Genomic DNA, 25,949 nt, shown 5'->3' on the forward strand with positions numbered 1-25,949 from the left:
TGACACAGTGATTAGACAAGTATTACTTGCATGGTTTCAACTATAAATTTGGACAGGAACAAAACTGACAACTAAATTTTTTCAGACTGGAAAACGGGAGGCATTAAAGTACCTCAAGCAACTTATAAATTGATGACTCAAGATACAAGTGCCAAAGATAAAGCCTACACAGAGTTCAGAGATGGGGGTGTTTTTGGAGAGGGGAAGGATGCCCTTATGAAATGACACAGCCAAAGAGTCAGTGCTCTAACCTCTTAGTAGTCATCAGCCATGGCTGTTGCCAAGGGACTGCAGCAAAGTGGTTGTTTTTCCACTAAGTCCTACCATTTTCTGTTCTTCGTACACTGCCAATTGATAAAGCACAGCCTCTGGCAAAGCATTCAGATAAATATCTTTCCCTCAATTTAAAAAAAGAAAAAGAAACTAAAGAATCCCTCTCTACTGGCCAATCACACTACGATTTTCCAAATTAACTTGGTGTATTGTTTTTAACGCACTTGCATGCACACACTTGCAGGAAGAATGCAACACACAAACAGAGCACAACTGAAGTGATAGGAGAGAAACTTGGCATTTGATTTTTCAAATCATAAAAAGCAGTCTTACCTATTCTGTTATGTAACACACTGCATGGCATGCCTTTGCGGCAGGCTCGTTTTCTATTCTAAGAGCAGGTGCATTCATTTTCATGGAGTGTCTGGACTACATATGCCTCCTTTTGCAGAATGTGTGGGTATATGTACAAAGGCACTAAAGTGGCTTGTGGTTTCAGCCTAAAAACTTCAGGCAGATTAGGCCCCTCTCCCTTAGTGGTGGGAGACAGGAGTTATCCATCCCAACACTAAGATCAGCAAAGTTGTTCTCAGGGCGGGGAGTCTTGACAGCTGGCACCTGTGGGGTCAGCAGGAGAGCTTAAATATTCCCCTCAAAAAACTAAAACTAAAGTACATTTCTGGGTGAGAGACAAAGAAAAGCAAGCAGCAAATCTTCATAATGGGGATTATCATTGACTAAGGGGTAGTTGGAAATTTAAAAATAATCACTTTTGTTCTCTAATGTACATTTCACAGGAGACTTTCAAATTATCTCCCCTCTTGATCATTTTCTGTATTAAAAAGGAGACAAGATACAACTGCTCCATTGCTAGGATATTCCATAGGTACGGGTTAGGTTTACAGTTTTCTTTCTTTTAAAAAGGTGCTTGGAGGGATAGTTCAGTCTAATTTTCATTGCAATAGAACTAAGTGATTATATTTCCATTCACACCTCTCCCCCCCCCCCCCCCCATGCAACTGTACTCACATGAGACTAACAGCGCTCTACAAAGAACAACCCTCTTCTCCCACAACCTGGTTTTTAAGAATACAATGAATTTCTGTTGCTCTTATTGAATCTGTTGTAATTATTATTTTTTACAGTCTTTAAAATGCTTGATCCCCAGTTATGACAGTAACATTTGGAGATTTTTCTGCTTCTTAATTTTTTTTTAAAGTAAAAACTTTCAAAGTTTTTGAAGATTCAGGAACTTGTAAAAGTTTATCAACAGGAAAGAAACAGCCATCTATCTAGGATAAGATAAGGTTAAATAAACCATCTTCAAAAACTGGCTTCCTACCCTAGAATTCCTGAGAAAGCTTGCAAATTTAAAGCAGGAAAATAAATGTTAAAACAAAAACAAAAAACACTGTTAAATGCTCCCAGAGTTAGTCTTCATCTAATATATATGCATGCATGCGTGCACTTTTTGGTCTTTTTTTGTGTGTAAGTTTTTTTTCCTCTTTAAGCTTACTATGGAAGAACATTTTAGCTTTTCATTTTTAAATATTTCAAATCCCTCATTATGTCTTGTAAACAAGAGGGGCTCTAGCACCCGGCTTTCACGGTAGTATCGCAATTAACTCAACTAACCCAAAGTGCAGGTAAAGGGACCTTAGGGCAGGTTGGGAGAGAGAAGTGAGGGGGTGGGAACACAGCAGTGAACCAGCATGGGCGAGTAACGTGACAGAATGGATAGCGGCTTATTCAGGCCATCATAGGTGCTTCATTTGAAAGTACTGCTGGCACAGGGGTTTTATCTCTCCTGCATCTCTGCGCATGGCTGGTATTCATGTTGAGGCTACCAGAGACAATGTAGCTCTGCCTGGGGGGAGGGAGGGAACAAACCTAACTGGTAGGAGTTGGAAGAAAAACATCTGCTTCAATGTGTATGGTGGGATGGAGGAGAGGGCACAGTAAAAAAAACAAAAACAAAAAAAAAAAATAATATTCAAAAAAGGACCAGATAGTATGTTGCAGACTCCAGTTCACACACACACACACACACACACACACTTTGGGTCACATAACACTTTGCATATGAATCTATAGGCATATGTAGATGTAGCATTCCCCTCAGTCAGCCTTCAATGTCACACTGGGTTTACACAGATATGGCAATTAAAAAAAAAAAAAATCACAGAATTCCCCCACCTTTCTCTCTCTCTCTCACACACACACACACACACACACTATTTCAGTTTGCCTTTTCCATTCCCCCCAATGTTTAAAGAGTTAAATACATTAGACACTATTGTATCCTTCAGTGAAGATGCTAAAGAAAAGAGATTTCCCTCCCCTCCCCACCTCCTACAGTTAATAAGTACAACAGAGGTACGTTCCCACTCAGGGTTGGAATGGGTAGGTATTTGCTGGTACAGAATGTCAGCACTTTATGCTAAACAGTATAACACAGAGCTTGACACCACCACACTAGTGGTGGCACTTCTGAGAAGAGTACCATCATCTCTCTTCCCTCTTCTCCCTGCCCCCACAAAATATCTCCTGCTTTGTGTAAAGGGATGTCCCTTCAGGTCTGCTACAGCTCTTTTCACAAGCAGTGTTGTAAGTTTTGTTCCCAGCGTGCACACGCACGCACACACTGGCTATCACTGTGGATTAAAGGTCACCCCATCCTGCCCAGAGTACTACTACACTGATGCTCGAAAAATCCCAAACAAATCTTTCGTTAAATACAGAAATTAAAAAGCAACAGTACAGAAAAAGTAAAAACAAAAAAAGGTGCAATACTTTAAAAAAAGTCTTTGCTAGTTATATACCTGCCTAAGCAAAACCACGTACACAGGAAAAAACACAACACAGAGAAACAAAAGGAAACATTTGAAGTACACACTGGTTTAAGAACATTCGTAAGTAAACGTTTCTGTCAGTGATGGTCTGGTGCTGTAATACACCACGGCCTGGCACAGGTAACACTCATCAGGAGGGATGCAGAAAGGAGTTAGCTGCATGTGCTTTCAGGAGATGAGGCAGGCAGGCCAGCAAACTGCTGACAACTTAGTTTTGTCAGTTTTAATATAAGCAGTAAATCAATTAAGAGAATAATGTTGGTTGGGCTGGAATTTCAAGGTTTTGATGGATACTTCATGAATGAACATGAATATATGTATATGGTTTGGGGGAGGGGTGAGACTAATTTTCTAAAGATACTGAAGACTGCAAGGGACTAGATAAGAACATTGGTCTTAGCCACATATAAACGTGATGTCTTCTATCCTCTGTTTTACCCTCCACAGAAGAAAAAAGAATGGCTTGCATTATAAAACAAACATTCTAGGGTTTACTCATAAAAACCCCACATGCAGACATAAATAAATAAATACACTGCTACTCAAAAGACAACATTGGCTCCCCTTCTCACCAAATCCTTCGGACATGGCAGTGTTTTGCTCTACCACAGGGTCAGAACAAGGGCTAGGAAGCAACAACCCACATTCAATATGATCTGCAAACTTGAATTAGCACCCTCCGAAAATCAATTAAAAAAAACCAAAAAGACTTGACAAATTTTAATCCAGCCCAAGAAAATTTTGTTTCAGCCACTGGGACTCCCCCATACTTGTTTTCAGAATCAAGACACACAGATGGCCAGCCAGCCCATAGACCCATCAGCAATGCAGCATTCTGAGACAGCCAAGAGAGAGAGGGAGAAAATGCGCACTCACCAGAAACAAGCACACATGGGCAGTTACATGTGCCAGAACACACTGGTATTTATCAACCAGCCAATCACAAAGTGTTGGGATTTTTTTTTCAACTTTTTTTTCAATTTTTTTTGTTTTTAAAGTGAGGCTCCGTCAAGTCTTCCCCTCCCCCCACCCCTGCAATTCTTTTGAACCCCACCCCCAACCCCACCCAACACGGTAGACCTAAGGACGGAAACACACCCAGTGCAAACAAAGTTAAAAAGCTATTTTTTCAGTATATATGTTTCTTAGCAACAACTTCCGTATAACATGAAAAAGTGAAAAACTAGAAACTAATTTTTTTAATTTTTTGTGTTTAAATTTAAATGGTATGTGTACTTGCTTCACATTGTCTTTCTAAGTTGGCGTTCATGATTCAAGTATTTCAAGAGTGATATGTTCTCTTTTTGGATTCATATTCCAAACGAAAAAACTGAAGTTATATAAGGGAGGCAACTATGTGCTCAGACAGTCTGTCAATGACCCACCTTTTTTCTCTCTCCGTTTTCTTTTTTCCTTTTAAAAATGTATTTATTGCAAGTTGAAAAAAAACGAAAAGGTCAAGTTAGTGCTGCTGCTGTTCCAAAAAAGGTCACGAGGTCAGAGTTGAAAGTTCTAAGTTCAGATTGAATCCGACCCTCCTCCCAGAAGGTCTCCAGGTAGTAAGGGAGCAGGGCTGCCCATTCTGTGGGGATCCTCTACACTTGGGACCCCCCACAAGCTTGAAGAATAGTTTGGGGGCCCCCACAATGAAGCGCCAGAGAGATCGCCCCCACTGCTGCTGCCACCACTGCTGCTCCACTGCCCAAGCCCTGCTGACCCACCAAAAAGATTCAAAGGAGGTCCAACTGCATCTGTCTGGTTCTGTCCTGTCTCCAGGGATTGCCAGCCTGCTGCGGGTGCACTTGGGGTTGCTGCAGGTGTCGGGGGCTGAGCTTGTGCCAGAAAGCGACTAACCTCCTCATCTGTGGCAAACTCAGCCAGGATGGTAGTGTTCCCCAACACACACCTGGGGGGGCAGGGAGAAAAAAGGGTGAACGAGAAACAAAGTTCATATAAAAACTAGGGTACATGCACAGGATTCCAAACCTTGGACACAAAATGGCAAAGACTGCCCAGACCAGTAAGGAAATCAGTGGTAGAACTAAGCAAGGAAGGTGGGTGCAGTCATCTCCACTTTACCAGTTTAATCAGACTCTGCAGAACCCAAACCTTCAGTTTTTAAAAAAAAATAACAGTACGTTTACAGCTCTTATGGCTCTGTAGGAAACCCAGTCCACAGAGAGAGTATGAAACATTAATAGAGTCATAAACATGCACATGAAAGAGATAATTACCCCCCCCCCAAAAATAAAGATGCAGACACACCTGAATAGGTTCAGTGTGTATTATCTTTCCAAAACACAAAAGCTTAAGAAAAGGTTAGAAATCAAAGAACTTCAGAATGAAAGAAAAGGAATTTCTTGGGTTCCCAACCTTTTCTTAAGCTTTAACATTTCTGAAAGGTAATTGGGAGCATGGGAAGAAGTCTTTGCGCCCAAGACCGCATGCACTTCTAAAGCAAGCCAGACTCGCACTCAAATTTAAGAAAACTAATGGAGGCCTGAGAACAGGAAACCAAGTCTGGGATCTGCAAACTTATTTTAAGTGCCTCTCAGTTAAAACCACAGTCTATTTAGTCTTTTCCTAGCCCTATTTTTCTGCATTGCAGTGCCCCCAGAAGTAAAGATTACTCAGAAGAGAACAGAACTGAAGAATCATTGCAGATGGGTAAAAACCAGCAATGGGGAAAAAAATGCAGAAATAGTAACATTTCTCTTTGAGACATTTTAATTAAAATGTTCCAAACTGATTTTTTTCTTAAAGATTTTTTTAATTAAAAAAAGTTTTCAAAAATCTTTGTAGAGAGTTAAAAAAACCATTTTCACCCAAATAAAAGTTTCTTTTCCTCTACTTCAAAGGTTCTCAAACTGTGGCCCATGTTGAACTTGCTGGGGGCTCAAGGGGAGCTGGCGGGCCATATAATGCTGCATATTCCCACTCCTGATTTCCAGCTACTAAATTCTTATTAAAACACATTAAATACTTTCCTACCATCACTTTCCTATGTAAGCAACTGTTGTTGTTGCTGCCACAAGGGTCTTACACCATCATGACTAGGAGGCAGTGATACATACAACCAAGAACGAGAGGACAAGTGGTCTGTGAGAACCTCTACTAAAATGTGGTCCATGCTATGAAAGAGTTTGAGAATTCCTGCTCTAGGAAACAAGCTTTCCTTCACAAAGCAATTCCTCCCCCCCACCCCTCTTTTTTTTTTTTTTTTTTATAAAGAGGCAGGAGGAGGAAAGGAATTTAGCTTTGCTACTCACATGGACTTTGTTTCAGATTGAAAATGCGATTGATCACTTTGCAAAAATCTTGCAGATTAATGCTCATCTGAAGCAATTTATTAATTTTCATAAACACAGCCGAATTTGAATACTCATTTGCACACTGATCCCATCAGTCCACCCCACCCATTGCAAAATCCTTGTTGTGCCACTGTCACTTTGCAGCAGCAGTTCCAACAATCTCATTCAGAAACAAAGCATCATTCCCCATCTTCTGCTGGTAAAGGAAGAGCCTCCTACCTCAGAGAACTGGCTTACTACCTGAGAGTTTCTAAAACATGGAAGTGGACAGACAAAAAAATGGCTACTGACCTTTCGTAACTATTGTTTTTCAAGATGTGTTGCACATGTCCATTCCATGCTAGGTGTGCACGCGCCGTGTTGCCGGAGATTTTTTTCCCCTTAGTGGTATCCGTAGGACTGACCCTAGCGCCCCCTGGAGTCCTACACACATGCGTCGGTATAAGGGGTTCCGCTGGCTCCGCACCCTCTCAGTTCCTTTTTATCCATAACTCCAACAGAGGGGTAGGAGGGCAGGTCATGGAATGGACATAAGCAACACATCTCGAAGAACAACAGTTACAAAAGATTAATAACATTTTTTTCTTAGAGTGCTTGCTCATGTCCATTCCCTGCTAGGTGACTCACAAGCAGTACCCCTGGAGGTGGGCTCAGAGTTCATGGACGTGCTGATTGCAACACTGCTCTCCCAAAACTGGTATCATCACAGGCCTGTTGGGTGATGGCGTAGTGGGATGCGAAGATATGAACCGATGATCGTGTTACATCTCTGCAGATGTCCTGGACTGGTATCTGTGTGAGGAATGCTGCTGACAAAGCCTGGCCTCTTGTGGAATGAGCGGTCACAATGGCTGCAGGCGGAACCTTTGCCTGCTTATAGCAAGCTCGGATGCAAGCGGTTATCCAGGATGAGATTCTTTGGGATGACAACGGTAATCCTTTCATCCTTTCCACTTCTGCTACAAAAAGTTGTGTAGATGTGTGGAAGGACTTAGTCCTCTTGATATAGAAGGCCAAGACCTGCCTAATGTCTAATGTACGGAGCCAACGTTCCTCATCGGTGCTATGAGGCTTTGGAAAAAAGACAATCAGAAAAATGTCCTGGTTGTTATGGAATTGCAACACCACCTTTGGCAGGAAGGCCGGGTTGGGGCGCAGTTGGACCTTGTCCTTGATGAACACCATATAAGGGGCTTCTGATGTCAGGGCCTTGATCTCACAGACCCTTCTGGCCAAAGTGATCGCAACCAGGAAGACGACCTTCTAAGAGAAGAGCAGTAAGGAACAAGATGCCAACGGCTCGCAGAGGGGCCCCTGTGAGCTTAGACAGGACCAGATTTTAAGTCCCATGGGGGAATCAGGTCACGAACCTGCGGGTACAGTCTTTCCCAGCCCTTGAGGAACCTGACTTTCATCTCTTGGGAGAAAACTGATCTGCCTTGTCCTGGAGGATGGAAGGCTGAGACAGCTGCCAAGTGAACCCTAACAGATGATAGAGCCAGACCTTGATGTTTCAGGTGGAGTAGGTAGTCCAAGATGGACTGCAGGGAAGACTGAGATGGAGAAAGATTCCGTGCAGAGGTCCAACAACTGAAATGGTTCTACTTAGCCAATTAGGTAACCCTGGTGGAAGGCTTTCAGTTACCTAGCAAGACTTCTTGAACCTGATTCGAGGAAGCCTGCTCCTCAGGGTTCAGCCACGCAGCAGCCATGCTGTCACACATAGCGAGGCAAGGTTCGGGTGAAGCAACCGGACGTGGTCTTGCAAAATCAAGTCCGGGCGGGATGGGAGCACTAGTGGAGCTGCCACTGAGAAATCCAGAAACATGCCAAACCAATGCTGGTGTGGCCACACCAGAGCAATCATGATAACCTTCGCCTTGTCCCTCTTCATCTTTAGGAGGACCTTGTGAACCAAGAGGATCGGTGGGAAGGTGTACTGCAGGCCATCTGCCCGCGAGAGTAGGAAGGCATTGGAAAGGGAACCCTTGCTGAGCCCGCGCATAGAACAGAACCAGGAAATTTCCTGTTCTGTCTGGAGGCGAACAGGTCCACTTGGGGGAGTCCCCCACCTGTGGAAGATAACAGTGATGACCTCTGGGTGAAGAGACCACTTGTGGCAAGAGGAAAGGACCTACTGAGGTGATCTGCCAACGCATTCTGGTCTCCTGGGAGGCGCAATGCCTTGAGGTGAATGGTGTGCTTCACACAGAAGTCCCACAGTTGGAGGGTCTCTTGACACAAGGCTGAGGATCGAGCTCTCCCTTGCTTGTTGACGTAAAACATTGAGGCCGTGTTGTCCGTCAAGACCTGCATGACCTGGTCTGAGAGCTGGGGAATAAACACCTGGCAAGCCAAGCATATTGCCCTGAGTTCCTTGACATTTATATGTAGAGAGAGTTCTGCAGAGACCCTGGGTCCTGAGTCTGCCGAGGTGGGCTCCCCACCCCAGGTCTGACACATCCAAAACCAATGTTATTGTCGGATATGGGGCAGCGAAAGGCACCCCCTTCATCACAGAACGTGGGTCTCTCCACCAAGTCAGAGAAGCTAAGATGGGCGACAGAATCGTGAGAACCAAGTCCAAGTGGTGTCTGCCCGGGGACTAGACTAATGCCAGGCTCATCTGTAGGGATCTGAGGCATAGCTGCACGTATTGCACCATGTAGGTACACGCTGCCATGTGACCAACAGCTGGAGTCACACCCGGGCAGTTGAAAGCAGGTGAGCTGTGACCCGGGCGATTAGATCTGACATAGTTCGGAACCTAGCCTCTGATGGGTAGGCCTTGGCCTGGATGGAGTCGAGCACTACCCCAATAAACTCTATTCTCTGCACTGGAACCAATGTTGATTTCTGTTCATTTATTAACAGACCCAGTGCCCAAAATGTGCACTGGCTCTACTATGCCAATGCTGTGCTGAATCTGAGTCCACGAGTGGCCTTTGATCAGCCAATCATCGAAGTAGGGGTAGACTTGTACACTTCGACATCTGACATTGTATGGCATGGTTGCAGCCTCTTTGTAAAAACTCATGGGGCTGCTGACAGACTGATGGGAAGCGCGATGAATTGGTAGCAGCATTGGCTCACCACAAACCTGAGGAATCTCGTGTCCACGGAAGATGGAGATGTAGAAATAAGTTTCCTGTAAATCGAGGGTGGAATACCAGTCTCCTGGGTCCAGGGAGGGAATGATAGAGCCAGGGAGACCATGTGAAACCTCGCAGAGATGAAGGAGTCTGCCATAGTGCCCTGACTGGTCCCAACACAACTTCATTGACTGGCTCTGGCCACTCTGGAGGGAGCTGCTACTTCCAGCCCCAAGTTTGTAGCGACCCATTTCAGGAGCTCTTGATGGGCCCTGAAGTCATCTGGTTGAAGAGGGTTACTAGGACTTGTGACCCCCTAAATCCATAGGAGGGTTTGGTCCTTCCTCCTCCATCTGTACCACCTCCACTGGAGCCACTTCAGTGACCTCGGGGTGGGTACCAGAGTTGAGGTCCAGTGCTGGTCGGGAAGAAACAGTGGCTCGTTCCGGAGACACCAGAGTATGACCACTGGGAAGTATGACAGCTGGTACTTTTTTGGTGTAGCAAAGGATTTCCCCCCAGACTCTGAAGAGGACTCTTCCCCTAGAGACCATGGCAGAGCTGTACCCACTCTGCCTCCAGGCAGTGCTGGGGAATTGGTGACTGATGCTGGGTCGGGGACCGCTGCGGCGGGGCCATGGAGGGCTTTCCTCTTGGAGGTGACACGACGGTCAGTGCCGCGACGGAGCTCACTGCCCCTTGAACCGTTCCATCCCTGGTTGGTAAGGGACATTCGGGGGTGGGACATATCAGGAGGGACATGAAATCCTTTGTAACCTGGAAAACCTCCGGAGTCGAGGGGGCCCGACTCTGGGGAGGACGAGTGGCCCAGCATGGGTCTCATTTTATCAGCTGCTCCCTGCTTGTCCCTCTTTAGCACTGGAGAACGCCCTCTCTCGGCACGCTGTTTCTTATGCTTCTTCCTTGGCCCTGGAATGGAGAATGGAGCCAGGAAGAGCAGTGCTGGTGGAGCACTTCGCATGGAGACCAAAGTGCTTGGCGTCGATTCGGAGCGGCTGAGGACAGTTTGAGGGCTGCCTCCATGAGCAAAGCCTTCAGACGAATGTCCCTGTCTTTCTGAGTGCATGGACTGAAGCCCCTGCAGATCTTGCATTTCTCCTTAACGTGAGCTTCCCCAAGGCACTTTAGCCAACTCAATTGCGGGTTGCTCACTGCCACGGGCTTGCCGCAGGAGGTACACGGCTTGAAGCCTAGGGACCGGGGCATGCCCAGTCCCTGGAATGATGTCCCATGACAACTAGGACTGCTATTTATACTATATACACTAATATTAACGGATAACTAAGTACGTTAACTATAAAAACTATATACACCTCTACCCTGATATAATGCTGTCCGCAGGAGCCAAAAAATCTTAACGCGGTTTCACCTATAACAGCCTAGTTAGGACACTCCAGCAGTCGTCATTCTCAGAGCTTGAACTTGCTTTGATCCGCTGGAGTGTGCAGCCCTGCCCCCCCGGAGCACTGCTTTACCGCGTTATATCCGAATTCGTGTTATATCGGGTCGCGTTATATCAGGGTAGAGGTGTACGATAGACTACAGAGTCTAAACCACTTGGAAAGCCTTGCAAGAGCAAGGTGGTCATTCCAAGCAAATGTGACAGGCGGTAAGGAACTGAGAGGGTGTGGAGCCTTCAATGCCCCTTATACTGGCGCATGTGCACGGGGCTCCAGGGGGCACGAAGGCCAGTCCTATGAATACCACTAAGGAAAAAAAATCTCCAGCAACTGTGCACATGGCGCACACACACCTAGCATGGAATGGACATGAGCAAGCACTCAAAGAACAAGTTTTACTGAATCACCTCCTGCATGCAGGACTTTTATCAATAGACAAAATCAGCTCTGTGTGACAGAGGAAACGGGGTATATGCATGTTGCTGGGGTAACTCACATGTGCAGTGCAGTCTGGGCCTTGGCCGCCTCCTGTTTGGTGTTGTATCGGATTAGGGCGGTGCCCTGGGTCAGGTTCAGATGGAATGTCAGCAGTGGGCCATGCTGCATGCAGATCGTCCTCAAGGTTGACCCATCGATCTGAGGAAGATAGTCAGGAAAAATAACAGTTTACTGAAAGAAAGGGGCACTGAACTTTTTGTTTATGATGTGAATACATCTGAAGAACTTGAAATATGTTTAATAAATAAGGTAATTAAAAATTTACATTTTAAAAAATCAGTTAGTATTGTGCTGCATGTCACAGGGGAAAGAGTGGGACCTTGAGAAGGTCAGTGAGAGGGATGGGATGTTATTTTCAAATAGGTTCTTTTCATTAGGCTTTTGTGCATCTTACAGTGACTTCACTTTGTAGTACAGTGATTAGATACTAAGCTTAGCTTGTTTTAATTTTAGCTCATTCTAGGCCCACGTCTAATTTTCTCTCCCTTCATCTTGTTGAGATGACTAAATTGTGATTATCTCTGTGTTTCCCAGATTTCCAGTGGAGTACAAACTGTATTTCTAACCCTATTAGGGCAAGAAATATTGCACACAAAAAATCATGTCATTTTGATCACCTGATTTGCTTCCCCCCATCCCCAATGATTCAATTTCAGAAGAATTTTAAAACCAGCCAGTAATTTGAAAATGCTAGAGATTACTACTTTATACCATCTGAAAAACTGGGGATCTCAGTTTTTGAATGGTGCAAAGGATCTGCTTTTAACTTTGGTGGTTTATGAGATAAACAACAATTAATACTGTTGCTAGTCTGCCAGACTAACAGAGCTCAGTCTCTCATCTTGGACACTTTCAGCAGCAGCTGCCTCTGTTCTTTCTATATCAGCAAGCATCACTTTGCCATTTCCCCTTTCTGATCACAATCAGTTCCATTTATACCCTTTTTCAGTAATTTAAACTTCTCCCAAATCTCTTCCTCTGCCATTCAGTGACTGCTAGAACAGCATGAAACATTCCTTGCATTAAGAGAAACATAGAAATGTGCTTTTTCATTGCAACTAGACAAACCTTTTTCCTATTGCTGCTCTTGCCCGCTATATCAAGGGAAAGGTTCTTTATAATGTGAGTGATGCAGTTTGGCATTTTGGATGACCTGAGAAGATCCCAGCCCTCCTTTCCGTGGTCTTATTTCTTAAGCTGTGCTGTGTGATAAATTATCCTACTGGATAATGGGTGGTTGTCTAGTTTCCAAAGTGCTGCTGATAATCATATAGGCATTTCATAGGCTCCAATGCAGGCTAATTGGAATTACTGAAACCAGGACCTCTGTAGAATTTATTTTGAATGGAAACAAGCTCTGAGAATGACGACTGCTGGAGTGTCCTAACTAGGCTGTGCTGTTGGCAACAGTGTTGGAAACATTCTGAGGTTTTGCTATGGAAACCCCAGAGTAAAACCTGGCAGTTCTCCCTAGCTCTTTTATTGACAATGTCCCAAAGAAACTAGAGCCTTGAGCTATTACGCACAACACCATTTATCCACATTTCTGAATGAAACAAACTTGAGAGTAATTCCTCCACAAAATACTCTGGGTAATGGTCGGGACAGTTACAATGGTCTTATGGTAAATATCAAGCATCCTACCAAAGCAACTGAGATCTCTACACATTTAGCTGATGTGATTACTGTAGTCAAGCAGGCTACTCTGACTACAGGTATTTCATCAGAATCACCAAGCCAATTCAGCATAGTTAAACTTCATTAAAATGGGACTAGAAAAGCAGCCCACAAATCCTGCTCTCTGTAGTTTAGCACTCCCGCCTCCCAAAAGAGGAGTAAAAGAGAAATACCTGTGGAGTGAGATTGTGAAGAACCAGCCAGTAGCTAGGACGAACTGAGCCACCATCACTCCAGGTAGAGGCTGAAAACATTTAAACAGAGAGAGAAATACAAAAAAGTCAGAAGATATTGAGAGTACATTTTGACAAACAAATGCCTCCTCTGCACTATGCTCAGGTCTTTCTGTCTCTCAGACAATTTCATCTATATCAGACATACTAACAGAGTGGATTCTATGCTTTACAGTACTGTACACAAAACAATTCTCACATTTAACATTAGGATTAATTTTTGCCAGTTTGTGTCTTCTAGGGATTTTCCCCAACCACATAATTCACTTCTCCAACACCACCCATTACTCTTCAAAAGCCCTATGCTGCAGAAATCCTCTCCTGGTAGCTCCCAGCCCTCTCCTTACTCCTCCCCAGGCAGCTCCCGGGACCTTTCCCTCACATTGACAGTAAGTTTCCATTTTAAAAAGGGATATTTTTTTCCTTTACCGGGCAACCGCAACTTCCTCTCTTGTGAAGGCCGCATCATATCCACACCATTAGCGCTGTATAACACACACCCCTCACGGCCGAGCAATGATGCTATCAGGAGATCCTTCTCACCAGAGGCAAGCCTTGAGTCCTGTGCCCCCCACCCCCTGACCGATCGGGGTGCTGTGCTGCTCCAGGGAGATGATGGTTTGGGGTTGGTCAGGCCAGGTGGTGGGCGGGGCAGCCCTGTAGTGTTCCTTGAGGAAATATGGTTTTTCCACATCTTGTTGGAGAGATGAGTGGGATTGTGTCCTATGGGATCTGGGGACCATGTTGATTTGTAATCATTGAATTTTGCTGTAAATAGATAAATAAAAGGCATGGATTAATGGGATTTAAGCCCCACAACACAGTCTATGTAACTATGCAGCTATTGTAGCAGGCTAAAACCACTTGTATCAGATGCAGGCACACAATGTTCAAATCCATGCAGCTGTTAGCATGTACCAAACTAAAACACAAGCCAAGTCAGACCTGGTTAATCCCTGCTTTCTATATATATTTTGACAGAGAAACTCATTCATTCATATAGTGACCTCTTATACACATTAATATAATCTGAGATCTAATTGAGAGATATAATTCAGATCTGAGGATCTCAAAGCTCTTTACAATGGTGGGCAAGTACTATCCTTATTTAACAAATTGAAAACTGAGGCTCAGAAAATAAGACACTTGCAGAGTGGGAACTCAAACCCAAGTCTCATCACTCCTTGTTCCCTCCTCTACATATTAGGCTTATGTTGCTTCCTAAAGATGTGTTATTTTTGTAGGATGACTTCAATTTTATGAGACAAGGGTTTCATTATGAGGTGCAAAGCAAGAAACTGAGCTATTGTGTAATCTGGATTTATGAGATCCCTGATGACAGGAATTCAGTTTATCTGAGGTTGATCCCAAACATGGCTTTCCCCTAGTGAAGTTCAAAGACCTCCAATAGGAAGCCCTGTATGCTAACAAAAATGGGAAACTTCATACTTGCAATTCTGGATATGGGGGAGGTTCCCTCTTCTCCCTTTCTTAAGAAAGAAGACAGTAATACATTCTTCAGTTTCTCTTGAAGTTACCGGACACACTGCTCACCCAGTATAAGATTGCTAGGCAGAGTGCAGATTACTCCAGTAACTGGCATTTTACTTATTCTGACTGGACATAGCAAATGAACAATAAAGCATAAGATCCAAAAATCCTGAAGCAGCACTTGCTCTTCAAGGCAGGGCTGTCTGGGAAAAATGCACTTGTCTAGTCAATCTGGCTCACATCTGGTATGTGCATTTAAGTCCTAGCTATTGTCAAGTTAGTGTAGATTTGAAATGGAGAAAAACAAACAATCAGGGTTCCCAGTTCCCCAAGGTAGCACAATAAGTGCAAATCTGAGAATTAAGAATGCAGATTTGTTAGCAAAAAGGTAATGATTTATAATGCAACATATTTGGATCGCTACCTTCCATAGTGCTTGGAGTCCAGGGGTCTGTAAGTACCAATGGCTTGCATTAATTTTACACATGTAAATCTGAAGTGTACAAAAAAATCTAAACATCAACAGAGCTGGAAATTTTATTTAGGGATCAGTGAATTCTAACCTGCCTATTTTAGAGGACCCACTTCAAGGAGTCATTTTCCTGCACTAGGGAAATGCTCTGAAGCTGAGGAACATGTGTTAATCCTATTAATTTCTACTTCTTTAAATCATTCCCATCTTTTCTATATGCTAGATATAGTTAAAAGGAGGTAAAGCTGGGTTTGGTGTCCCTCTTCCCAGACTCAGATTAACCAGCAGTTGACTTTGAAACAGAAACTTTACATGTCCTTGTAGAACAAAGCTACATATTCAGACACTGCTTCAATCAAAGCCATCCTATAGAGTCACACCTATTCAATTATAAGAACTAGCCAAGAACAATGCCAGCTCAAAGGAAAACTTTGGGATTTATAAAAAATTGGAAATCTAACTGGATTTCCTGGGTTGGATATTCAAATGGTTACTCAGTGGTGAGTATAGAGCCCATTGACTAATAGGAATGCTTGGTGTCTTTATAGCCAAGAAAAGATGTAGGGCAAAAGTCTAGGCTTTGGTCTACATGTTAAACTGCCAGAATCACTATAACTTCCCTCTCAAGTTCTTGGCTTAGTAGCAGGTACACATAAAAACAAATTAAAGAAATGAAACCCTCACTATTTATCCTAGTAGATTTTGTATGAGAAATGCTTGTACATTTTGTGGATGTTCCCTATATCCTCTCTTCTTTGCCTTCTACTCCATCCCCTGACCCATATGCTGGACCTTTGTATTTTGGATCTTAAAGGGAATTCATTAAAAATAGAGGGTTATTTTAAAGCAATTGTAATGGAACATTTTATCAGGAGGAAAACTAGCATACCAGCCAATCAAATCTCTCAATTCCCTAGCTTTCAGGAAGCATTAAAAGACTACACCCAAAGTAGAGAGACAAGGTGAGTGGATACAGACAGAGAATACTGATTGGCTGGTGACTGTTTTTCAAGATCTGGAACCCACTTACCTGAAGTGCTATGAACATTGGTAAAGGAATTGTCAGAGGCACTGTAGGGCCAGGCACCAGGTGAAGGCAGCGAGGTGTTGAGGGAAGAATTAGACCCTATCAAAGGGGGAAGAAAGGAAGAAAATATTGCAGATAAATATAAGAGTTTCTGTAATACCAACACTCCCCATTGGTTCCATTTCCACTAAATGTCAGTGACTCACAACATGTCAATGCAGCCTAGGCTTTTTCGTGTTCTCACCCTTTTTGGGGGGGTGGAGAGGAGAATTAGATTTTTTTTTTTTAATTACTTCTGTAAAAGGTTGAGATATTGGAATGAATGCAGGTGTCTGCTGTTTTACCTGTGGTGTTGTCCCGCAGAAGTTGGTGGTCAGTATCTACAATGGGAGAGGTTGCTGTACCCCCCAGCACACTTCCAGGGGTCACATAGGGGTCAGATTCAGGGTCAATGTTTTGAATACCTTTCCATGGCACTCCCGGCTGGAACTCTGGGATGGGAAGGAATAAAAATAAGATGCAGAGACAGAAATGCCATTTACAAGAAATTAACAATTTGAGGATGTTTTGAAAGGGCTCATGACTATCTTTTATAGGGCTCCTCAATGGATCATCAGGAGAAGACTTTCCTATACAGAATATGCCTTGTACTACTCCTCTCCTCTCACTATATTGCTCTCCACAGTTCATGTCCATGGGAGTTTACCCCAAAACTGGCTTGAATACATGGGGCGCCCTCTGGACTATCTTCCACCTTTCTCATTTCAGACTGTGCTAGACTTCAATGACTTCAGCCTTGCTGACTACACTATACCCTTTTTCAATGATATTTTTGGCACACAGGAGCCTTTCCCAAAGAAGTTCATGCTACATCATGGGTCACCAATGCAATAAGCTCCAGGCAGAAAAATCCTGCCCTTCCTCATCCCAAAATCACCTGGAAAGCCAAACATCCACACCTTTCACTGACAGATGTGCTTTCAGTGGAATTTTTTTTAGCCTCCATGCAAGCATAACACAGAATGAAACAGCAAGAAGTACAGAAGAGGGAAACTGATTTGTGTGCATTCTGTGGTTAGGTGTTTCTGAGCAGATTTAATCAACTACATTCAAATTACACCTGTATGCTCATCACAAACACAAAAGGTCACAGTTCACTTGTCAGAAATCAAGGATCATTTAGGCACTCTATAGTTATTCTGTTCTTAATTCATTATTAAATTTATACTGTCAGTTTAACACAGGGGTCGGCAACCTTTGGCACGCAGCACGCCAGGATAAGCACCCTGGCGGGTCGGGCCGGTTTGTTTACCCTGCCGCGTCTGCAGGTTCGGCCGATCGCGGCTCCCACTGGCCACGGTTCGCCGTTCCAGGCCGATGGGGGCAGCGGGAAGAGGCGCGGGCTGAGGGATGTGCTGGCCGCCGCTTCCCACCGCCCCCATTGGCCTGGAGCGGCGAACCGTGGCCAGTGGGAGCCACGATCAGCCGAACCTGCGGACGTGGCAGGGTAAACAAACCGGCCCGGCCCGCCAGGGTGCTTATCCTGGTGAGCCGCGTGCCAAAGGTTGCCGACCCCGGTTTAACATTTCAAGTCCTATTTAATATTCAAAGACAACAGATTTAATTGACTGGGTAGAGAGGCCCAAAAAATAAGAGATAGTTAACTTGAGATAGTTAAAAAAGCAGACTGAAGAGAAATGCTCGTCAAGTTTACTGTAAGAATTTGAGTGACATCCTTCCCTCTGCAATACCTGGAGGCCAGCTGGCATTGCTGGATTTGCTTCCGATCTTGTTCGTTGGTGGAGATTTGGCAGGTAACCAACTATCGCCAGCAGGGCCTGCATGGCCACCCAGTGGGTCGCCTGGGATTATGTCAAATTGGTTGTAGGGCGATCCTCCACGGGCTTTTCCAGGGGGCACTATTGCGCCTGAGAAGTGGGAGAAAGATATATTTACATGGAGGAAATATAGGAGTTTGGGAAGGGGCAAGAAAACTGGAACCAAGAGAATTTAAAACCACCACAGAAGGAATAAGATATTAGTTAAGTTAAAGCACATCACACCAGTTTCACTGTAGTTTCAGAACTACTGATGTGTGGGGAGTAAATGTTACCTATCAGCAGCTGATAAAGTTGATGGGTTAAAAAAAAAAAAAAAAAAAAAAAAAAAAAAAAAAACTAGCAGAGGAAAATGTGTTCAAAAACCTGTCAAAGAGAGTTCAACTGGAATGAAGATTTCTCTATCAATATCTTTCATCTGGGGTGAAAAGTGATGGTATAAAAATGTTCCTATTTCAGGCAGTATAACCTCAAATCTCTCTCACCATTTTTGTGCATATTGGCATCTTGTGAAGCTACGGAGGGCAGCCCTTCCATCATAGAAGTCCACTGTTTAAAGCGAGATTCTGATCCAGCTTCTTTCCCTCCCACCATGCCATAATCCATGCCACTTGAACCAAAGCCTGTGAAACAGAAAACAATACCATTTTCTCTCTTTTTGTTTGAATCGCCTTCCAAATGGATACTTGTGATCATAAAGATAAATAAAATGCAATGGTAGTAACTGAAATCCCTTTGCACAGCTACACTTCAGGTGGTATGAAAGCAATTCATCTGACTCCCAACCCCACATCTGTGCAGGACACATCATTGTGTCATTCCCACTAAACTTACCAGCTGCCAAGCAGATTCTCCGGTGTTACCATGCTATCAGCTCTGATATTCAGAAAAGCCATGTTCTACACGGATGCAAGTATATTCACTGTATCTTAGCACAAGTCTGTGGCTAGACTGAATTAAACTAGAATGACTCAAGAAGGCTGCGAAGGTAGTGAAACATGGTGATGAATGAACTAACAGACTAATTACCTCTAGGTGCTGCTGATAAACTGAAACAGAATAGTTCAGCTATATTTTTAAGATGCTAATAAAATAATAATAATAATAATGCTACATTGTTTTCAAAAAGGCAGATTGACCATTGTACCACATACAATGGTCCAATATCTTTTGTCTGTCCTCCTTTTCCTATCACCACTTCCTAAAGATATTACTATATTCTGTTGCTACAAGCAGGGATTTGGAGCAATCAAATTTTTCAATTGCTCCGCTCCGTCTCCGGGCACAAACCTATTGCTCTGCGCTCCAGCTCCGGGCTCCGCTCCAAAGCCTTGGCTACAAGTGTCCAGCTTTCAGCAACTTGAGTCCAATTCACTTTTCCAATAGGTCCCAAGTTTTCCTGACTTTTTTTTTTTTTTTAAATCAAGTGATAAATGTCTTTGCATCTTCACAGCTTCAGTCCCTATTTTAACACAGAATGTGTGTGTGTGTAGAGAGTGGAGGTGGTGGGGAGGAGAAGGGATAACATCTACGTGCACTGAAGGGGAAGTCTATAAAAAAAGTAATTGAGAGGCAATGTGACCTAGTGGATAAGCTACTGTACTAAGAACCAATAAACTAGGGTTTTATTCCCAACTCTACCACCAATCTGCTCTGTGACCTTTCATAAATCACTGCACTTCTCTGTGCCTCTGTTTCCTCTCCCAATCTTTGTCTGCCTTATCTATTTAGGCTGTTAAGTTCTTTGGGGGCAGTGCCTATCTTTTATGTAATGCTGCTCTACCAGCCAGCCTTAAAATAAGCTTAGTAAGTCAGGATGCCATTGGGCTGCACTCTGTATGGAAAAAAGCCAAACCTAGAAGACTTGCAAGACAATGCAGTTTTAGCAATGGAGCGGACATTGTGACACAAACCCTAAATCCAATGCCTATACAGAAATTATAGTACCAGAGAATAAGTGCACTCCTGGTGGATCACAGGTCAAACTAAGGCCTGGTCTACACTACGAGTTTAGGTCGACTTTAGCCGCGTTAAATCGAATTAAGCCTGGACACGTTCACACGACGAAGCCCTTTCTTTCGACTTAAAAGGCCCTTTAAACCGGTTTCTTTACTCCACCTCCGACGAGGGGATTAGCGATAAAATCGGCCTTAGAGGGTCGGAATTGGGGTAGTGTGGACGGAATTCGACGTTATTGGCCTCCGGGAGCTATCCCACAGTGCTTCATTGTGACCGCTCTGGACAGCACTCTCAACTCAGATGCACTGGCCAGGTAGACAGGAAAAGCCCCGCGAACGTTTGAATTTCATTTCCTGTTTGCTCAGCGTGGAGAGCACAGGTGACCACGCAGAGCTCATCAGCACAGGTAACCGTGATGGAGTCCCAGGATCGCAAAAGAGCTCCAGCATGGACAGAACGGGAGGTACGAGATCTGCTCGCCATATGGGGAGATGAATCAGTGCTGGCCGAAATCCGAAGCAGTAAACGGAATGGCAAAATATTAGAAAAGGTCTCCAAGGCCATGAAGGAAAGAGGCCATAACAGGGACGCACAGCAGTGCCGCGTGAAAATTAAGGAGCTAAGGCAAGCCTACCACAAAGCCAGAGAAGCAAACGGAAGGTCCGGGGCTGAGCCGCAAACATGCCGCTTCTACGCGGAGCTGCATGCCATTCTAGGGGGTGCAGCCACCACTACCCCAACCGTGTGCTATGACTCCCTCACTGGAGAAACACACAGGGAAGAGGGTTCGGAAGAGGAGGATGGAGGAAATGTAGATAGCTCACAGCCGCAAGGAAGTGGAGAAACCGGTTTCCCCAACAGCCAGGATATGTTTGTCACCCTGGACCTGGAACCAGTAACCCCCGAACTCAACGAAGACCCTGAGGGCACACAGGGGACCTCTGGTGAGTGTACCTTTGTAAAAATTACACATGGTTTAAAAGCAAGCGTGTTTAATGATTAATGATTAATTTGCCCTGGCAATCGCGGCCAGTACAGCTACTGGAAAAGTCTGTTAACGTGTATGGGGATGGAGCGGAAATCCTCCAGGGACATCTCCAGAAAGCTCTCCTTCATGTACTCCCAAAGCCTTTGCAAAAGGTTTCTGGGGAGGGCTGCCTTATCCCATCCGCCATGGTAGGACACTTTACCATGCCAGGCCAGTAGCACGTAGTCTGGAATCATTGCATAACAAAGCATGGCAGCGTATGGTCCCGGTGTTTGCTGGCATGCAGACAACATCCATTCCTTATCTCTCTTTGTTATCCTCAGGAGAGTGATATCATTCACGGTCACCTGGTTGAAATGGGGTGATTTTATTAAGGGGACATTCAGAGGTGCCCGTTCCTGCTCTGCTGAACAGAAATATTCCCCGCTGTTAGCCACGCGGTGCGGGGGAGGGGTGAAGTGATCATCCCAGAGAATTGGGTGTGGGGGAGGGGAATTAGTTGGGTTTGTGCTGCATGTTAACCCTGAAACCGCAGCCCCTCCTTTTACATTGCAAACCCATTTTAAATGGCCAACCCAACGGGTGCTTGGTATGGGAAATGAGAGCACTACTGTTTGAAACCATTCCCACATGTTAAGAAGGTTAAAAAAGCCAAAAGACTGTGTCTTACCATGGCTGCCTGCAAGCTGAAATCTGTGGCCTGGCACTGCGTGAGTGATCTCTCACACCAAACCGGCAGGCCCTCAATATAAGAGGAAAAATGCGACCTTGTAACGAAAGCACATGTGCTGTGTAATGTGAACAGCAAAATTTAACGTGAAAGAGTGTACCCATTGTTCTCTAAAATGTGTCTTTTTTAACCACCTCTCCCTTCTCCTCCACCAGCTGCAAATCTTTCTCCTTCACAGAGGCTAGTGAAGATTGGGAAGAGGAAGCGAAGGACACGTGATGACATGTTTACAGAACTACAGACTGCCTCCCACGCTGACAGAGCACAGCAGAATGCGTGGAGGCAGTCAATGACTGATTATAGAAAAGCCCAATATGAGCGAGAGGAGAGGTGGCGTGCTGAATCGCGGGCTGAAGATGAGAGGTGGCGTCAGCTTGCACACAGAAGGCAAGAGTCGATGCTCCGGCTACTGGAGCATCAAACTGATATGCTCCAGCGTATGGTTGAGCTGCAGGAAAGGCAGCAGGAGCAGAGACCGCCGCTACAGCCCCTGTGTAACCAACAGCCCTCCTCCCCAAGTTCCATAGCCTCCTCACCCAGACGCCCAAGAACACGGTGGGGGGGGCCTCCGGCCACCCAGTCACTCCACCCCAGATGATTGCCCTAGCAGCAGAAGGCTGGCCTTCAAGAAGAGTTAAAGTTTTCAACTGCAGTGTGTCCTTTTCCTTCCCTCCTCCCCGACCCATCCCGGGCTACCTTTGCAATTATCCCCCTAGTTGTGTGCTGAATTAATAAAGAATGCATGAACGTGAAGTAACAATGACTTTATTGCCTCTGCAAGTGGTGCTCGCAGGGGGGAGGGTAGGGTAGGGTGGGTTGGTTGGTTTACAGGGAAGTAGAGTTAACCGGGTGGGGGGGGGAGGGGCGGAGGGTTTATCAAGGAGAAACAAACAGAAGTTTCACACCGTAGCCTGGGCAGTCACAAAACTCGTTTTCAAAGCTTCTCTGATGCGCACCGCGCCATGCTGTGCTCCTCTAACCGCCCTGGTGTCTGGCTGCACGTAATCAGCGGCCAGGCGATTTGCCTCAACCTCCCACCCCGCCATAAATGTCTACCCCTTACTCTCACAGATATTGTGGAGCGCACAGTAAGCAGCAATAACAATGGGGATATTCTTTTCGCTAAGGTCTGAGCGAGTCAGTAAGCTGCGCCAGCGCGCTTTTAAACGCCCAAATGCACATTCCACCACCATTCGGCACTTGCTCAGCCTGTAGTTGAACAGGTCCTGACTCCTGTCCAGGCTGCCTGTGTAGGGCTTCATGAGCCATGGCATTAAGGGGTAGGCTGGGTCCCCAAGGATCACGATAGGCATTTCAACATCCCCAACGGTTATTTTCTGGTCTGGGAAGAAAGTCCCTTCCTCCAGCTTTCGAAACAGAGCAGACTGCCTGAAGACGCGAGCATCATGTACCCTTCCCGGCCAGCCCACGTTGATGATGGTGAAACGTCCCTTGTGATCCACCAGGGCTTGCAGCAGCATTGCAAAGTACCCCTTGCGGTTTATGTACTCGGTGGCTTGGTGCTCCGGTGCCAAGATAGGGATATGGGTTCCGTCTATGGCCCCACCACAGTTTGGGAATCCCATTGCAGCAAAGCCATCCACTATGGTCTGCACGTTCCCCAGAGTCACTACCCTTGATATCACCAGGTCTCTCATTGCCCTGGCAACTTGGATCACAGCAGCCCCCACAGTAGATTTGCCCACTCCAAATTGATTCCCGACTGACCGGTAGCTGTCTGGCGTTGCAAGCTTCCACAGGCCTATCGCCACTCGCTTCTCAACTGTGAGGGCTGCTCTCATCTTGGTATTCTGGCGCTTCAGGGCAGGGGAAAGCAAGTCACAAAGTTCCATGAAAGTGCCCTTACGCATGCGAAAGTTTTGCAGCCACTGGGAATCGTCCCACACCTGCAGCACGATGCGGTCCCACCAGTCTGTGCTTGTTTCCCGGGCCCAGAATCGGCGTTCCACGGCATGAACCTGCCCCAGGAACACCATGATTTCCACATTGCTGGGGCCTGTGCCTTGTGAGAGATCTATGTCCATGTCAATTTCCTCATCACTCTCGTGGCCACGCTGCAATCGCCTCCTCGGCTGGTCCTGGTTTTGCTTTGGCATGTCCTGGCTCTGCATATACTCCAGGACAATGCGCGTGGTGTTCATAGTGCTCATAATTGCCGCGGTGATCTGAGCGGGCTCCATGATCCCAGTGCTAGCTATGGCGTCTGGTCTGAAAAAAGGCGCGAAACTAGTATCTGACGGACCAGGGGAAGGAGGGAGGGAGGGAGGGAGGGGCGAGTGACGACATGGCGTACAGGTACAGGGAATTAAAATCAAGAAAGGTGGCTGTGCATCAGGGAGAAACACAAACAACTGTCACACAGAATGGCCCCCCCAAAGATTGAACTCAAAAGCCTGGGTTTAGCAGGACGTTGATTTGACGGAGGGAGGGGGGAAGCAAATGAATGCAGAACAAATCTATTTTTTACATCTTAAGACGACGGTGCAGCATGACTGATAGACCTCGGCATCTTCTGGGTGCTTGGCAGCAAATACTGGGCGCTTGGCAGTAGCCTTCAGGCCTATTGCACGATCTGCTGCTCAGGGAAGACTCTGCTAATGTGCGATGAGCCAACAGGGCACTTGGCAGAAAATGGCATACTACGACTGATAGCCATCATCGTCATTGTGAAGGCAGCAGGATGGGGGACTGGGGGACATACGGAGTTCCAGCCACTGCTGGACTGACCATGTCTGCCCAGGTGCCCATGATTGACAGCCACTGCTGTACGACGAGGACGGTTACCAGTCATAATAAACCATCTACTGCCAAAAGGCAAAAGGCAAGGGCTGGTGCAATGCAGCCCTACGGCTGCCAGCACCCAGATCGCCGATGAAGGCTACCAGTCATGCTGCACCGTCTACCGCCAAAAGGCAGTTAGCTGCTGCTGCGTAGCAATGCAGTCCCACGTCTGCCGGCACCCAGATGACATATGGTGACGGTGAGCTGAGCTGAGCGGCCTCCATGCTTGCCGTGGTATGTTGTCAGCACAGGTAACCCAGGTAAAAAGGCGCGAATCTATTGTCTGCCGTTGCTGTGACGGAGGGGGAGGGGCCTGACGACATGTACCCAGAACCCCCCGCGACACTGTTTTGCATCATTCGGGCATTGGGATCGCAACCCAGAATTCCCATGGGCGGCGGAGACTGCGGAAACTGTGGGATATCTACCCATAGTGCAATGCTCCGGAAGTCGATGCTAGCCTCGGTACTGTGGACGCGGTCCGCCGACTAGAGCACTTAGAGCATTTTATGTGGGGACACACACAATCGGCTGTATACAACCGATTTCTATAAAACCGGCTTCTATTAATTCGACCTAATTTCGTAGTGTAGACATACCCTAAGAGTAATACTACTGGCAACACAACGAATAACCCCAGCTCATAGCAGTACTCACCAGAACCATATCCGGGTATTTGCCCTTTGGTCTGTATATCTGAGAGACCCACATTCAGAGCATTGGGTACCATGCTGTCTAAATGTGACTTAGGCCCAACTGGATGGGATGGAGAATGCTTCATGCCAGGCTGCCTTTGCTGCTGCTGGAGGGCACTCACCATACGAGCAAGCTGCAAACAAAGGAAACAAATGAGTGAATTTACTCTCAACTAAAACTGGCTGCTTGGGTAATCATGCAGTAGTGGTTAGTTCTGAGAGAGTGAAAGGAAGCTTAACTGATACCTAGTGATGAAAGGAGTATGGCATGGTCTTTGTTGTAGACAGACAAGTTTCCTCAAACACCCTGCACCCCACATGCCTTTGATAGAACTAAGAGTGCCATACCTGTTGCTCTTGCTGCTGTCGCACAGCTTGAGAAATCTTTCTCTGGTTCTGTAACAGCTGTTGTTGCTGCTGCTGTTGCTGCTGCTGCTGAAGAAGAAGCTGACATGCCTACAACACAAGTGGAGAAGAAAAAGATATGGGCTCATTTGGGGAAAAATTCTTGGTGGAACTGATCACTGGAAAATACTTTATTAATAGCTTTTGGTAAGGACAAACAGTTCCTCGCTTTCCACAAGAAAATA

General features: G+C 45.5%; 1 protein-coding gene across 2 annotated transcripts in view; it reads right to left on the reverse strand.

The window, feature by feature from the left end:
• Positions 1-4,349: 4,349 nt before the first annotated feature.
• TNRC6B (trinucleotide repeat containing adaptor 6B) overlaps positions 4,350-25,949 on the reverse strand; it is a 221,655-nt gene continuing 200,055 nt past the window's right edge. For both annotated transcript variants that reach the window (XM_065423816.1, XM_065423807.1), the window contains 10 exons: positions 25,708-25,815; positions 25,322-25,493; positions 18,671-18,808; positions 18,099-18,275; positions 16,692-16,838; positions 16,351-16,446; positions 13,787-14,125; positions 13,298-13,368; positions 11,446-11,585; positions 4,350-5,031 (listed from right to left, as the gene is read on the reverse strand). In XM_065423816.1, coding sequence (XP_065279888.1) covers positions 4,644-5,031; positions 11,446-11,585; positions 13,298-13,368; positions 13,787-14,125; positions 16,351-16,446; positions 16,692-16,838; positions 18,099-18,275; positions 18,671-18,808; positions 25,322-25,493; positions 25,708-25,815 — 1,776 coding nt within the window. In that variant the 3' untranslated portion in view covers positions 4,350-4,643. The remainder of the gene's footprint in view (positions 5,032-11,445; positions 11,586-13,297; positions 13,369-13,786; positions 14,126-16,350; positions 16,447-16,691; positions 16,839-18,098; positions 18,276-18,670; positions 18,809-25,321; positions 25,494-25,707; positions 25,816-25,949) is intronic.

The sequence above is a fragment of the Emys orbicularis genome, chromosome 1, assembly GCF_028017835.1.
Source record: "Emys orbicularis isolate rEmyOrb1 chromosome 1, rEmyOrb1.hap1, whole genome shotgun sequence".
NCBI lineage: Eukaryota > Metazoa > Chordata > Testudines > Emydidae > Emys > Emys orbicularis.